Raw genomic sequence first — 14,390 nt, 5'->3', positions numbered from 1 at the left:
CCAACCCGGTCCGACCGATTAAATGGGATCGAATCAGACCGACCATGGTGGTGGTGGTCCATTAACCATAGACCGTGTCATGTGCTTCTCACGGGGGCGAAGAACTATCCGGAATAGCCGGGAGAAATCCCAATATATCGGCGATCATAGAACGGTTATATAACAGTGTGTCTCGTGAGTTCTCGCAACATCTGTCTTCGTCGGAGACATTTCCCTGCCCGATGGCGTCCTCCCTCCTATCCGCCGCCAAGACTCTCCTTTCCCCCTCTCAGCCTCGAACTCCTCCTCCTCCTCCTCGCGCTGGCCATTCTTTTCCACTTTGGAGCCTCCATGCCTCGCGGAGGAGCGCGGTCAGAGTCTCCTCCTTGAAATGGGAACCATCCAAGGTCTGGTGCAATGTCTCTTTGCAGTTCCACTAATTCGATACACTTCATCTTCCCGCACCTATTTTCTGGTCGTATTGGATGCAGGTGGCTCCGCAAGCCGATAGGGTCCTCATTCGCCTCGAGGAGCTGCCCGAGGTTGTTATAATCCTACGTTTGTTGTTGTTGCTAATATTTTCTCTGTGATTTAAGGATGCAATTGAGATAACTTATGGGACAAAAAAACGAGGGTTAATGCTGTAGTTTGTGTTTTTCCGATCCCTCTAGTCTATGTAAGTTTTGGTTCATTCTACCGGTCAATTGCACCATCCCCTCTACCCGAATTGCTTTAAATCTGATAGGTAGCTATCGGTCTTCAGATGGGGTTGGTGATAATTTGGCACGTGAGACCTAGACACACAGTATTGTCAGCCCGAGTGGGTTTCTTGGGATCAGCTTTTTTTTTTTTCGTAAATGTGATTGACTGCTTAGATAATTTAAAATCCATTTACTCCGTGCCTTTGTTGATAGAAATTGAGAAACAATTTTGTTTGTGTTCTTAAAACTGTTCAGGGGCCAAACCATCAAATAAATTGTTTTAGTTGCATAGCAGTTCCCTATTTGAATGTTTCAGCACTTCCATCTTATTGTTTGTCATACTTTGTGATGGGTAATGAAACAGTTTGGGAGATGAAATAACTATTCCTGCTTATGGTGAAATTACCAACTACAATGTTCACTAATCTTTGAGGTGGGATTTGTATATCATAATATATTTTTATTTGAAAAGTAGCAGGAACATAAGTTGCAAAAACTAGTGAGCAAATATGTTTCTGAAAAGAAAAACTTTAGCTACCCGGTTCTTTATTCTTACTGAAAATATCTTTGGAGCAGAAATCTGCTGGTGGAGTTCTACTTCCAAAATCAGCTGTTAAATTTGAGCGCTATATAATGGGCGAGGTAATGGTCAAGTGATGCTGCCATGTCATTTCTGCTAACTGTCAGTCCTTTAATTGTTGCTCTACCTCTTGGAACAGGTACTGTCAGTTGGTTCTGATGTTGCCGAGGTGGAAGCAGGAAAGAAGGTACCATCTCTGAGGTTCATTCCATATAAGATTTTGGACAATGCTTTAACTCATTGGATTACAGGTTTATTTTTATTGCAGTACTAGAAAATATATTTCCCTTTATCACGAAGGTCATTTTAGTTTATGGTGTCTGTCATTCTTGTAACACTTCAGTTTAGTCTCACAATGAAAGTGGGTAAAGATTTAGATTAACTTGTAAGGGTGGGTGTATTAACTTGAGCTTAAACATTTTGTGCTAGTGATTTTAACGGATGAGTTATTGATCAGACTGGGTCGCAATGGTCTTATACACACTTCTTATGGCTAAGCCTTCTACATAAAATCATTGTGTTTTCTTTGTCAATTTATTGTGGCTATTATAAACTACTTGTTAACTGGACTTCTTTTTCAAAAAGGAAAATTTTCTTCATTGAACAAGAATAGAAACTGCCCTGAAGATCAGAGCATGCGATCTTTATGGGAAACCAAGATTGGAAATTAGAAAGTTAAGAAGCTTTAAAGAAAACCATGGGGTATGAGGGCAAAAAATTAATCTCGATATCCAGTGGGTCATGAATTCATGGGCAGCTCGCAAAGTTGTTTTCTAAATGTGGTTCATTATTTGTAAATCTGGTTCCCTTGTAGTAGTGTTTGGTAGATGAACTAGTCTACAAAGTGGGGATGATCACTAATTTCCTTTCTTTATATGATCTTGCACTGTGTTTATGGTATGAAAATAACATATAAATTTACCTATCATTGGTGCATCTCATGACGACTCATCTGAATACCTTTACTTTTAAATAGCATACCTTATCCATCTAACAGGCAGATATAGTGCAAATTATTCACCTAATTTTATATTTCTTGGGTCACTAGATAGGAAGCATCCACATTTGTGATTGTAAGTCAACTATCAAAATGTTGATCGGCATCTCAAATTATACCTGAATCAAAATGCACAAGACACTGGTAGCAGTTTACAGATATAATTGATTAATAGGACTGATTTTGTAAGATGATTTCGTGTTCTGGAACTAAAGTATCTAGAGTAACTTATTGCAGTAGTGACAACCGGGTATCAGGTACATGTCTTCTGTGTATCTATCAAGTCACTGAGCTGCACCTAACCTTGTTGGAGTTAATGTAGTACGCTTGCATGTGCAAGATCTCTTTTGCTTTAGAAAAGTTTGTCCTCATTTAAGAAAGTTAAAGTAGTGCTATTGGATACTTTTTATCACATAATATGGCATCATAGGTTTTTCATTTGTTTTCCTTCCTGGAGATTTGTATGGTCGTATGGTGACAATAAAGTTGAGTCTTTATCCTTTTGGTTGGGCTTTCCTGACAATGCTTGGCACTCCTTTATTTTGCAGGTTCTTTTTTCAGATATTAATGCTTATGAGGTATGTGGGATTGCCACAAATAAAGTCATTCAGCAATTGCATATATTGTCGTCTTATTTCCGGATATGCATGGATAGCAAACATGGATTTGTGTTACATGTGAACCATGAACTGATAGGCACATGACTAACATGTCTGTTATTTTTATTGTTGCATAAATGGGCTGAATATTTTTCGCAGCATGGATAGTTTGCACAGCATAGTTTACTTGAATTGTAATTTCTCCTGGTAAGTTGGTGTGCAGGTGGACTTGGGGACAGAAGCTAAGCACTGTTTCTGTAAAGCTGGTGATCTGCTAGCTGTTGTTGAGTAGGAGTAGCAAATGAATCCTAGGTGGTCTTTTCTGATGCAAGTCATTTTTTCTTGGCCACTCCGTCAACAGGAACTGATTATGTAGTATGCTCATTTAAAATGTAATTTTTGATTTATAACTAAGTATTGGTTAAATGAGTTCAGTCATTTGTCGATTGTTCTGGTTTATGATAAACATATGACTGAAAGTGAATGGCTGGAGGTCTATAAGCTGCTGAGGATTATTACGTCTTGGAGATTGATCGTGCACTGAGGGATCAAATGTTTTGTCAGTCCTTGAGCCTTCATTTGGTGCTAAAAATCAAGGTTTAAATAAATGCCTAGCAGTAAGTATGATAGTTGGCATGTTAACTGTTCCAACTCTTTGGTCTTTGATTCTCCCGGCACGATGATGTCTACGGAAGAGCCTTAACGGCATCGTTGCTAATGGTGCAAAATGTAGCACTGGTTGTTCTGCAGTTATATCAGTGTCGTGGTTATGATACTATTGGGTGAATTACCGAGAAAGTCATATTTTTTTAAAGTCTTTCTCGGGTGTTCTCCCTTTTTTTTTTTTTTTTGTTCTTTACCGTTTGCAATATCTGCCTCTGATTAAAAAAAAAAAATCGATTACTGAGTATTTTCGATTGGTGTCTTGGTGGATATGGCAAAGACATTCATGCATAGCCTATTAAAAAATAAGTCTATTAAAAAATAATTTAATTTTTAAATTTTTTTAAAAAATAATTTTAATTGAGTTTTGAGCTTATTTGTCGTATTTTAAATAGAGTGATCGATATACTTTAAATAGAATGTTTGATATAATGTTTATATATATATAATTTTATTCATACTTTATAAAGAATTTGTAATAAACTTGATAGCTCTATTTTGATTAGTTTGTAAACACAGATTATGTATAGTTATGATAAAATTATTCAAAAATATATAGTCATTTGATGGTTTTTGAGTTTAGAGTGGTGTAGAGTTTCAGTTAGTATCAGGAGATACTTAGGTAGCACATGGCTAGAGCTAATTTGTTATCTTGTTTCATAGTAATATTATGTAGACATTTGTGGGGGGCTTTTGATATTGATATATTACCTTGGAACTTTCATTGCATGATTATTTAGAGTTTGTAATGTCTATATTTATAATTTATATTATCTATTTATAATTTAATTTATATTATCTATTAAGTACTTACTTAAATGATTGCTTGTAAGATCGTGAGTTAAATGATTTCTCTAATTCATCTTCTCTTTTGTAGATCTTTAAAGGATCATAATAATTTTCAAAGAGGTTGATCATTTTCAAATGAACATTCAAGGGTATTATACAAATTAGACAAAATCAACATAGATGATATTAGAGTAGGATAAGTACACTTAAAAATACTTTGGCATATAAACGAGAGGGATTTAGTCAGACTATGCTGAGGACAACCAACACATATAATCTCTTAAAAGGAGCATACAAATATAGACAAACAAGAGGACAACCAACACATATAATCGTTTGAGAAAAAGGAGCATACAAATATAGACAAATAAATCTCTTAAAAGAGCAAGCATTTGATATTGATATTTAAAGGAATAACTAATCCTTTATGCGAGAGACATCACAAGGACAAATGAGCATGGAAGAACATGTAGTATATAAGATTGGAATAACTTAGTTATAACTACGGCTTGACGTTGGAAACTAAACTTAATGGCACTCAAGGTAAGCAAAGCGCTTAGTAAAATATGAGATCGTGAAAGAATGGATATGTTGCTGGGCAATCAAAATAGTTATGCAAAGCTAATAAAGATGTGAAGAATTGTTAACTCAAAAAATTTGGTATCTATACAAGGGTTTGTATGCAAACAATGGATTATCCATGATCATCCCAAGACAATCAAAACTCGATACCAGAAAGCATTGAAACTTTCTCTTTAGTATAGAAATGATACATATATATATATATATATATATATATATATATATATGAGGTTGAATTATGTAATAAGTTTAGTATATTGCTAGGATTATATTGACGAAGAGTCAACTATTTAGGATGATGACGAAACAATACATATATATTTAGTAAGGTGGGATAGTTATATGAATATATATATTATTTTAATTATATATATATATATATATAAAAGAATTGAACTAAGTGTATGACTTTGACATTCCAACACACTAAATTGATCTTGTACATAATTTTTAATATATTTAAAATTTTATAAAATAAACTAATAAAAAATAAAAATATTTCATCAAAAAATTAATATATAAAAATTATTAATTTATAGATTTATTTAGATATATTTATTTGATTATGATTATATTTGAATATATTTAGTTGTATTTGAATATTGTCATGACATATAAATTTCACAAATATTATTGTCATTGTTTGTAAAATTTAATATTATTAATCAATTTTGATAATAATTTTTAAAAAAATATAATAAATTAATTAAAAAATATATTAAAAAAACTCATGAATTTTCTGACGGGCTCCTCATCCTGCCACTGCCACGTCCAAATGGGAATGAAAAACGTTGACATAATCATGATAAATATATTATATACGATGTCGTTTGAAAAATATGCAAAAGTATAATACTCCGGTACTATTTTATGTAATCAAGAAATATCGAAGAGACTGTTCCTTGACTAGTAGATATCGCAAATATATGATTAAGAGTCACGCATATAGGGGTGGATCCATCACACATTCAGAATGGCCGCATGTGGGCCGGCGCGTTCGTAACGGTTAATTATGCGGATATTCCCGTCGTGGTTACGGCGAATTTGAAAACTTTTGAAAAGAGAGACCACAGGTGGACTCGGGTGGGGGAGACGAACGCCGTTACCCGGACCCACGGCCACGTACTGTCCCGCGATCTCCCTAAACTGCCCCTTCCACAACGTTCCGGCAATGGACGCGTTAGGGGCGTAGTGGGGAGAACTGTTTAATAACTCAGTGGACAGCGAAAGCGAACCACCGGCCATAGCAGCAGCAACTACGTCAGTCCCTCTCTCTCTCTCTCTTCGGCTTGTCGGGTTCGAATTCTAGGGCGACAGTTGGGGTTCCGGAGATGACGACGATGGAGAGTTTGATCGGCCTAGTGAATCGCATCCAGAGGGCGTGCACGGTGCTCGGCGACCATGGCGGCGCCGACGGGGCCCTGCCGACGCTCTGGGAGGCGCTCCCCTCCGTCGCCGTCGTCGGTGGACAGGTACTCGTCTACGATCTCGCTGCAACCGTGTCGTTTGCAGCTCGATGTTTTTAATCAGTTTCTTTGATGCGTCTTTTGGCGAACAGAGCTCGGGGAAATCATCGGTCTTGGAGAGCATCGTTGGGCGTGATTTCCTGCCTCGTGGATCTGGTTAGGGTTCCGACATATTGATTGATTTCGGTTCCTTTGAATGGTCCGATCGTGTATTTGAACTTTCAGTGGCTGATTCAGTGGTCGTTGAATTAATTGGGGTTTTCCCTTTTCTTGTACACTATTTTAAGGAATCGTCACGAGGAGACCCTTGGTGCTGCAGCTTCACAAGACGGAGGAAGGGCAGCCAGAATATGCGGAGTTCCTTCACTTGCCAAAGAGGAAATTTACTGATTTCGGTATGTTAAATCCTTACGCCCTGGTTATTCGTATAGCTCTGTCGGTTGCCCATGAACTATAAAAATGGTTTGCATAACTTCTTGGAGGGAGTTCACTGTGGTACACTAGTTGTTTACTTTTTCAGTTAGTATAGAGTGTTTGGAGCTTATATAAAGCATGTTGAACTCTCTCTATGGCACTTTCATGTATCTAATGAGCCAGAAGTGGAATCTATACCTGTAGTTTCTGAACCAAGCGTTTCTTTGTCTTAGATTTGCTGAAGCTTAAGTTAAAGACTCTGGTTCCATAATAGAAGCAAATATAAGTTATAAGTTATGAAGTTATGTAAGTTATAAGCAAATATAATTTATCAAGAAGTCAAGCAATTAATAACATATCTTTTAATTGTAAGTGTGTATTGTTCACACTATTTATGCCCCAGTGTAATTTGAGATTAGGTTTGATCTTCATTCATTTCGATCATGTTGAATTGCGACAAACAGTGATTACCCCAATTTTACCATAGGAAGTAGTAACTTAGTTGTAGGACACTTAAAGGTAGGATACTATCCTCTGGGTAACTTAAAGGTAGGACACCATCCCAATTTGGCTATCTGTACGTTTGCCTCATGTATCTTGCTTGCTAAGTTGGGTCCGTGTGGCAATGAATGTATTTAATGAACTTGCTGTGTATTGTGTAAGCCATAGCTTCTTGATTGGATTATCATCTGTGTGATTTTATACTTTCTTTAATCGATTTTAATGTTTTAGAAGAAATATTTGTGAAGTGTTAATTGGTACGACAAGTTCAAAAGCCTAAGATAATATGCCCAAAGATATTTTACTATCCTTGATTTTCATGTGTCTGATAAATTCATCGTAGCTACTGTGTGAACACCAGGAATTTATTTGCAAGGTTCATATTTCTTGTAGGGCTTATGTTATTAATCGATTATGCTTTTAACTGTTGTGTTTTTTTCTCTTCTGTAGCTCTTGTGCGCAAGGAAATCCAAGATGAAACTGACAGACTAACAGGGAAAACAAAACAAATTTCTCCTGTTCCGATTCATCTAAGCATTTACTCTCCATTCGGTGAAGACTTCTTTTGTTGTTTCTATTTTCAGTTTCTAATTTCATTTTTTATCAATGACTTATGCCTACCATTTTAGCAGTTTTAATGAGTTTGTTTTACGAACTAACACATGATCTCCTTCATAAAAATATTGTTGAACTTTCTCAGACACTCTTTTTCCTATATAAATTTATCTCATTCTTATTGGTAATTTTAGGTAACAATTGTTGTATATTAATTGCCATGCATTTTTCTTTGTATTGAAATGTGTCACTTCCAAGAAATAGGGAAATGAATTTGGAAGAAAGGTTGGCCACTTTGTGATAGATTCTGGGCCTCTTCAGGAGTGCACCAGTTAATAAACATGCTGAAGTGTGGATTACAGGTGCAGTTTCTCTAAAGAAAAGGAACATAAGTGGTTGCCAGAGAGTCTCTAGCAAGGGACCTTAAATAGGAATCTTAGAGCTGGTAGTTGAGTATTTGTGGACAATGGAATGGATACGAGGGCCTGAGTTAATATGTATAGAAGGCCACCTGTTGTGCCACATTGATTGGCTGATCTGGGAAGTGGTCACCATGGCTGCATCTTGCAAGGGAGGGTATTTTCAAGTTGCAGTGTTGGTTCTTGTTGAGTATGTAAGGCTTTCCATGATCTCTCAGAGACCCTGATGATAGCAGGAGGTTTTTGGTGAGTGACCTGCTCATGTGCATTACAGGTGCAAGGCGCAGAGGTGACAACTGGGCTATCTGAGGCCGCAAACCAGTCAACTGCTTGCCCTTTGGGTAGTTGGTCTTGAGCTGGGACTGATCACCATGCTGGATGGCTCGTCAGCTTGTCTCCCTAAAATATGCTATGTTGGACTAGTTGCTTTGCACTGGTTGTTTTTGTGAATCTTGTGTTGGTAATATCTGGGAATTATAATTAAAATTTACTGCATTTATGAGCAGTTGAGGCCTGAGGGTATGGGTGTAAACTGAGGGTAACTATCTTAGGTGGTTTTGACATGTCCAAAGAACATTATAAATGCACAAAATAAACTTGTGATTGTGATTGTGATAATATTATCCTTCAAATTTAACTAGTAATATTATCTTTAATTGTGATTGTGGTGGTGGTGGTAATAGAATTTTTTTCATTTCTGTTGCAAATATTGACAGAAATTCTGTAACCTGACCAATAACTCACTTAGATAATTTGAACCTGAATTTCACTTCACTGAGCCTGGTTGATGATCATATTGTGTTATTGCAAGTTTCTGACATATTTTTTAATTTATGCCTTAATTCTCTAAGTTATTCTGTATGATTGAAAATCTATCCACCATGTTTTATGATGGAAAGTCCATCAACCATGTTATTCTTCTGCATCTTTGCATGGTCATTGCTGATATTTTAATATAGAAGTTTCAGGGTCAATATTTTACCTTGTAAATGATACTTACTACTTTGGTTAATTACTGCAGTTGTGAACCTAACACTTATTGATCTACCGGGTCTTACAAAGGTTGCTGTAGGTATATGCCGTTTGGGCTTTTAAGCATCAGTTCCTATTGTATTTTCTGAAGTAACAGGGTTCACTTTCTTTATTATCTTACATAGAACAATTCTGTCTTTTGCAGAGGGGCAGCCTGATAGTATTGTGCAAGACATTGAAAATATGGTTCGGACATATGTTGAGAAGGTATCCTATGCCATGCAGTTATTATTGTTTTTTGATTTGCTTCTCAGGACACCTTTGGTTTTAAGATTGGAATGATGAGTGTTCAGATTAAAGACTAGAAATGCGGCTCGGGGTCAAATCAGATTTGACTGGGTTGGTCAAATTGAATTGTTGGATCAGTTGGTTGGGATTGGCTAATTCTCAGCTTTTTGCTTATTTGCAGCCAATTCCTGATTTCTTTTAAATTTTGGGATGGTGGCCTTATTGTTGGGCTAGGCAGATCCTTAAAATAATACTCTTTTTTTTTTGTCTATTTAGTAATATGATTTTTTTCTTAACATATTTTTTTGACCTAATTATTCACAATGCACTTTTTATTTGACTTAAAAGAATACTCTTTTTTTGGCCAATATGATGTTTCTTAGCAGATATTTTTTCCTTTTCAAGACGTGTCTAAAATTAACTAATAGCTGAATAACACAGCGCCCATCTTTCTGGGCTTACATCTCTGTTCAATTCTCTCTTTTGGCTGGTTCTTTAACAGGACAGGTACATATTGTATATGTGCCTTTGCTTGTGCTTTCTTTTCTCCCTTTGCGTTTGAAGTAATGGCTTGACTGTTACTTTGATCATTTGCTTGTTTAGGACTTGCCATTCTTCTCTTGTTTGATGATATTTTCTTTTTTCTGTTAGATTTTGTGTCGTTGCTCCTCAGGCAATTTCAGCAATTTCCACTTGTCATAAGTTGTATATCAGTCACCTCAATATGTGGCTAACCTTATTTATCTTCATTGTTAGCTGATAATTCATGAACAATCTTAATCAAGTACTGTTGTGAAAAGATAGAGGCTAAAATAATTTATACAAAATTCTAAATCTTTTATCATGTTTTCATTGTGAGTCATAGCTTTCTTGATTGCCTGGTTTGGTTTTGATTTCCCCTCTATATACAAAGTGCTGACATAATTTGTTCTCATCACCACGTGTCATCTTGCAGCCAAACTGCATAATATTGGCCATTTCTCCTGCCAATCAAGATATTGCAACATCTGATGCCATCAAACTTGCTAGAGAAGTTGACCCGACAGGTACATTGCTACATAATTAGCAGTTGTAGAAACAGTACAATATATGATTATGATGCTAATATTGTACAGTTATGTTGTTTAACTTGTTTTTACAATTGGCAATGATGATTGCACAATAAATAATTGTTGTATGCTAGATTATTATTTGATAATTTTGTTGACCTCTTTTCATAATGAAATTATTAAAATTGATCAGGGGAAAGAACATTTGGAGTATTGACAAAGTTGGATCTAATGGATAAGGGAACAAATGCGCTTGATGTTGGTCAACTTTCTTAATGTGCTACTTTTTAAAAATACATCCGGTATATATTCACCTAACTTTGTTTGTTGTGTTATGTTTTGTTTCAAAGGTTCTTGAAGGAAGATCTTATAAGCTTCAGCATCCTTGGGTTGGAATTGTTAACCGTTCACAAGCAGATATTAATAAGAATGTTGACATGATTGTTGCCAGGCGAAAGGAAAGGGAGTACTTTGCAAATAGTCCGGATTACTCACATTTAGCTAGTAAAATGGGTTCAGAATATCTTGCTAAACTTCTCTCACGAGTATATAATATTTTGTCTCCTTTAGAATTTATGAAAATTCCTTTATATGAAAGCTTAATAATCTGTTTTTAATGGTTGAATTTTGTTTCAGCATCTGGAATCTGTAATCAGGGCACGTATTCCAAGTATTTCATCTTTGATAACTAAAACCATTGATGAACTGGAATCTGAGATGGATCATCTTGGTAGACCCATTGCTTTGGATGCAGGGGTTGGTATACATTACTGTGACTAATTTTAGGTTTTGTCTATCGTAGTTAAAGAAGGTTGTTGGTAAATTACCTACATTTTTTACTTTTTCCAGGCACAATTGTACACTATACTGGAGCTTTGTCGTGCATTTGACAAGATATTCAAGGAGCATCTGGAGGGAGGGTAAAAGCCTTATTTTCATTGCTCTTTTTTAATGGTTGCCATCCTATTTATGGATATTTGACCTACCAATTTATTGCTAGCATTTGAGTGGACGGTAGGATTTGGTCAACAATTTGTCAACACGATATAAGTAGTTGTGAAAATTATATTTAAAGCTAATTTTTTTTCTGTTTGTAGGTGTCAAATTATTTACCAATATCCAAATAATAAAAGGTTATTTTGGCTCATTGTTTTGGATGGTGACATTTGACTTTCACAGGAGTAGTCCAGTCTTTTTTCTTTTGTAATGATTGTTTATATACTGAGACACTGGTTTGTTTGATTGCTTTAGTGGTTAACTGCAATCTGGGTTAACTGAATTACAATTTCATGGTCAACTACAATCTCATCTGAATAACTTCATCGGAAACCTCCACTGGCCGAAGTCAATGAAGCTGCCCTATCTGGTACGATTAGAAAGACAGATGATAGGGATGATGAGAAACTTTTGTTAATTTAGGGTTCCATCAGATAGGAATAATATGAGAAGAGCTGGTGAGAAGCCAGAAATCTGATCTGTTTTGGCATAAGACGCAATCAACTATTTTATTGTGTTGTACTGTTATTTAAGTATCTGCTATCAAAATAAACTTGTGAGGAAAGACAAGTGTTGGATAATTTTGATCAGAAAGATCTAAAAGTACATTTATCAAAGTCTCAGGCGCATTACATTTGGCATTAGCGAATCCCCTATATTCTACACACATTCTATATACCAATCGTAGATAAGGTTAATTCGACAAAAGAATTTATTCAGACATATAATTCCAGTTTTCTGCACTAACTTGTTAATTATATTGTAATACTGCCTTCCCTAGATTGAATTTAAGCTTGATATTTGCCCTCTTATAGCAACAATATCTTTTAATATGTAAGTTTTCTTGCAACATTTAATGGTTATAATTGTTATGTCATGCTTTTGACATAACAATTATAACCATTAAATAATTGGGATTTACGATTTTATTGTTATTGTTGTAATTGTTATGTCATGCTTTTGGCTCTTGGATTTGTGAAAATCAAGAAACCAATTACCATATCTTGACTGGCAAAATGCTGCTATTGTATGCTTAGAGATACTTCATGGACTGTGGGCTTCATTTGACTTAATGGTTGCTGTACTATACATGTGATCTGGAATGACATTGTGAGACTCCACTTTGCCAAAAAAATAAGAAGTACAAGACAAAAGAAAAATCTCTCATTCAGTCTGCTTCATGGGAAGCTTGTGCATATTGACCAGATCAGTGTGCATGAGTAGCCTCATAGGGTTGTTATATGTTTATTATTTCTGTTAATACGCTGTTTGGTCTTGTATTTGCATCTTGACACTGAACATAAGTTCATTTTAACAGGCGTCCTGGTGGTGATCGAATTTATGGTGTCTTCGATAATCAACTCCCTGCTGCTTTGAAGAAACTGCCATTTGACCGGCATCTTTCGCTGCAAAACGTGAAGAAAGTGGTCTCAGAAGCTGATGGTTATCAGCCCCATTTGATTGCTCCTGAGCAAGGTTATCGTCGCTTAATCGAGAGTTCTTTGAACTATTTTAGAGGCCCAGCTGAAGCATCAGTGGATGCTGTAAGGCATCATTCATATATTTTTATTTTACACTCAGCTTTGAATTGTTCGCTTTTAGTTGCACTTACCGGGTATGATTGCAGGTGCATTTTGTTCTTAAAGAGTTGGTGAGGAAGTCGATTGGAGAGACCCAGGTTAGTGCTTTATAATTTTTCATGATCTGGACTACTAAATACAAAATATCAAAGCACATATTAATCTTTTTGTTGTAGGAGTTGAAAAGATTCCCCACTCTCCAAGCAGAACTAGCAGCTGCTTCTTATCAATCCCTGGAAAAATTCCGTGAAGATAGCCGCAAGACAGTTATACGTTTGGTTGATATGGAGGCATCATATCTGACAGTAGATTTCTTCCGCAAGCTCCCTCAGGAAGTGGAGAAAGCTGGGAATGCTGCCACCCCCACCATTGATAGATATACTGATGGGCACTTCAGGAGGATAGCTTCAAATGTTTCCTCCTATATATCAATGGTGTCAGAAACACTCAAGAACTCGATCCCCAAGGCAGCAGTCTATTGTCAAGTTAGAGAAGCCAAGCGCTCTTTGCTCAATCACTTTTATACGCAAGTGGGAAAGAAAGAGGTCCTTTACGCTGGCCACATCTATGTTGAACCCTTCATGTCTTATCCATTTTGTGAGCTAAGAATCCCTTGATTGTTTGCACTCATCTTCAAATATATTTCTCTCAATGCAGGGAAAGCAGCTTTCTCAGCTGTTGGATGAAGATCCTGCATTAATGGAGCGCAGGCTGCAATGTGCTAAGAGACTCGAGTTGTATAAAAATGCAAGAGATGAAATTGATGCAGTATCATGGGCCAGATAAGACTCAGTACCATATGTTGGCTTGAAGATCGTACCTAGGAGTTCAGTATTATATGTGGCTTTTCATCATGTACCTCATCTCCCATGATGCAATTTTTTGCATTGTTTTCTTGTCGAGCAATGTTGTTGATGGTATGCATCGTTTGCAGAACTCCTTGCTGTATTGAAACTGTCTTACTGAAATTATGTACTTATGTGTTCATCTCTCTCTTTTTCTCTATATCTGTTTTCTTCCTATTCTTTGGATGATTTCATCTGCTTTGTGTACTTAGGCAGTTATGTACGGATCATGGAATGCTGTGTACTCGATCGCTCACTTGCGATTGCAAATGGCACTGAAAATGGATAAATATGTTAGTATTTTTAGAAGAAAAGTGGTCAAGTATTATTATTTCTATTCGGAGAATTTTATGTTTTGAAGAATACATCTGAGTTTTTATTTTATCGGGTAAAAGTTGGACCTGATCAATGGGGC

General features: G+C 36.2%; 2 protein-coding genes across 3 annotated transcripts; both read left to right on the top strand.

The window, feature by feature from the left end:
• The first annotated feature begins 162 nt into the window (after positions 1-162).
• LOC103975153 (10 kDa chaperonin 1, chloroplastic) lies at positions 163-3,302 on the top strand. 2 transcript variants are annotated; one of them, XM_009390066.3, is made up of 6 exons: positions 163-386; positions 471-521; positions 1,257-1,322; positions 1,400-1,447; positions 2,806-2,835; positions 3,080-3,302. In XM_009390066.3, exons 1-6 carry the CDS (start codon positions 222-224, stop codon positions 3,146-3,148), a joined length of 429 nt encoding a protein of 142 aa, XP_009388341.2. In that variant the 5' UTR covers positions 163-221; the 3' UTR covers positions 3,149-3,302. The 2 variants fall into 2 exon arrangements, with proteins under 2 accessions (XP_009388341.2, XP_064995753.1); XM_065139681.1 differs by having other exon boundaries at positions 3,069-3,302.
• Positions 3,303-6,124: 2,822 nt separating this feature from the next.
• On the top strand, positions 6,125-14,117 carry LOC103975162 (phragmoplastin DRP1E). Its single transcript, XM_009390075.3, has 15 exons — positions 6,125-6,362; positions 6,449-6,512; positions 6,644-6,751; positions 7,722-7,823; positions 9,267-9,317; positions 9,423-9,484; positions 10,461-10,551; positions 10,748-10,812; positions 10,905-11,099; positions 11,191-11,310; positions 11,404-11,474; positions 12,869-13,094; positions 13,178-13,228; positions 13,307-13,675; positions 13,788-14,117. Exons 1-15 carry the CDS (start codon positions 6,222-6,224, stop codon positions 13,914-13,916), a joined length of 1,845 nt encoding a protein of 614 aa, XP_009388350.2. The 5' UTR covers positions 6,125-6,221; the 3' UTR covers positions 13,917-14,117.
• The last annotated feature ends 273 nt before the right edge of the window (positions 14,118-14,390 follow it).

This window comes from Musa acuminata, chromosome BXJ3-2 (genome assembly GCF_036884655.1).
Source record: "Musa acuminata AAA Group cultivar baxijiao chromosome BXJ3-2, Cavendish_Baxijiao_AAA, whole genome shotgun sequence".
NCBI lineage: Eukaryota > Viridiplantae > Streptophyta > Magnoliopsida > Zingiberales > Musaceae > Musa > Musa acuminata.
The sequence above is the reverse complement of the archived record's forward strand: the minus strand, read 5'-3'. Positions and strand labels throughout refer to the sequence as shown.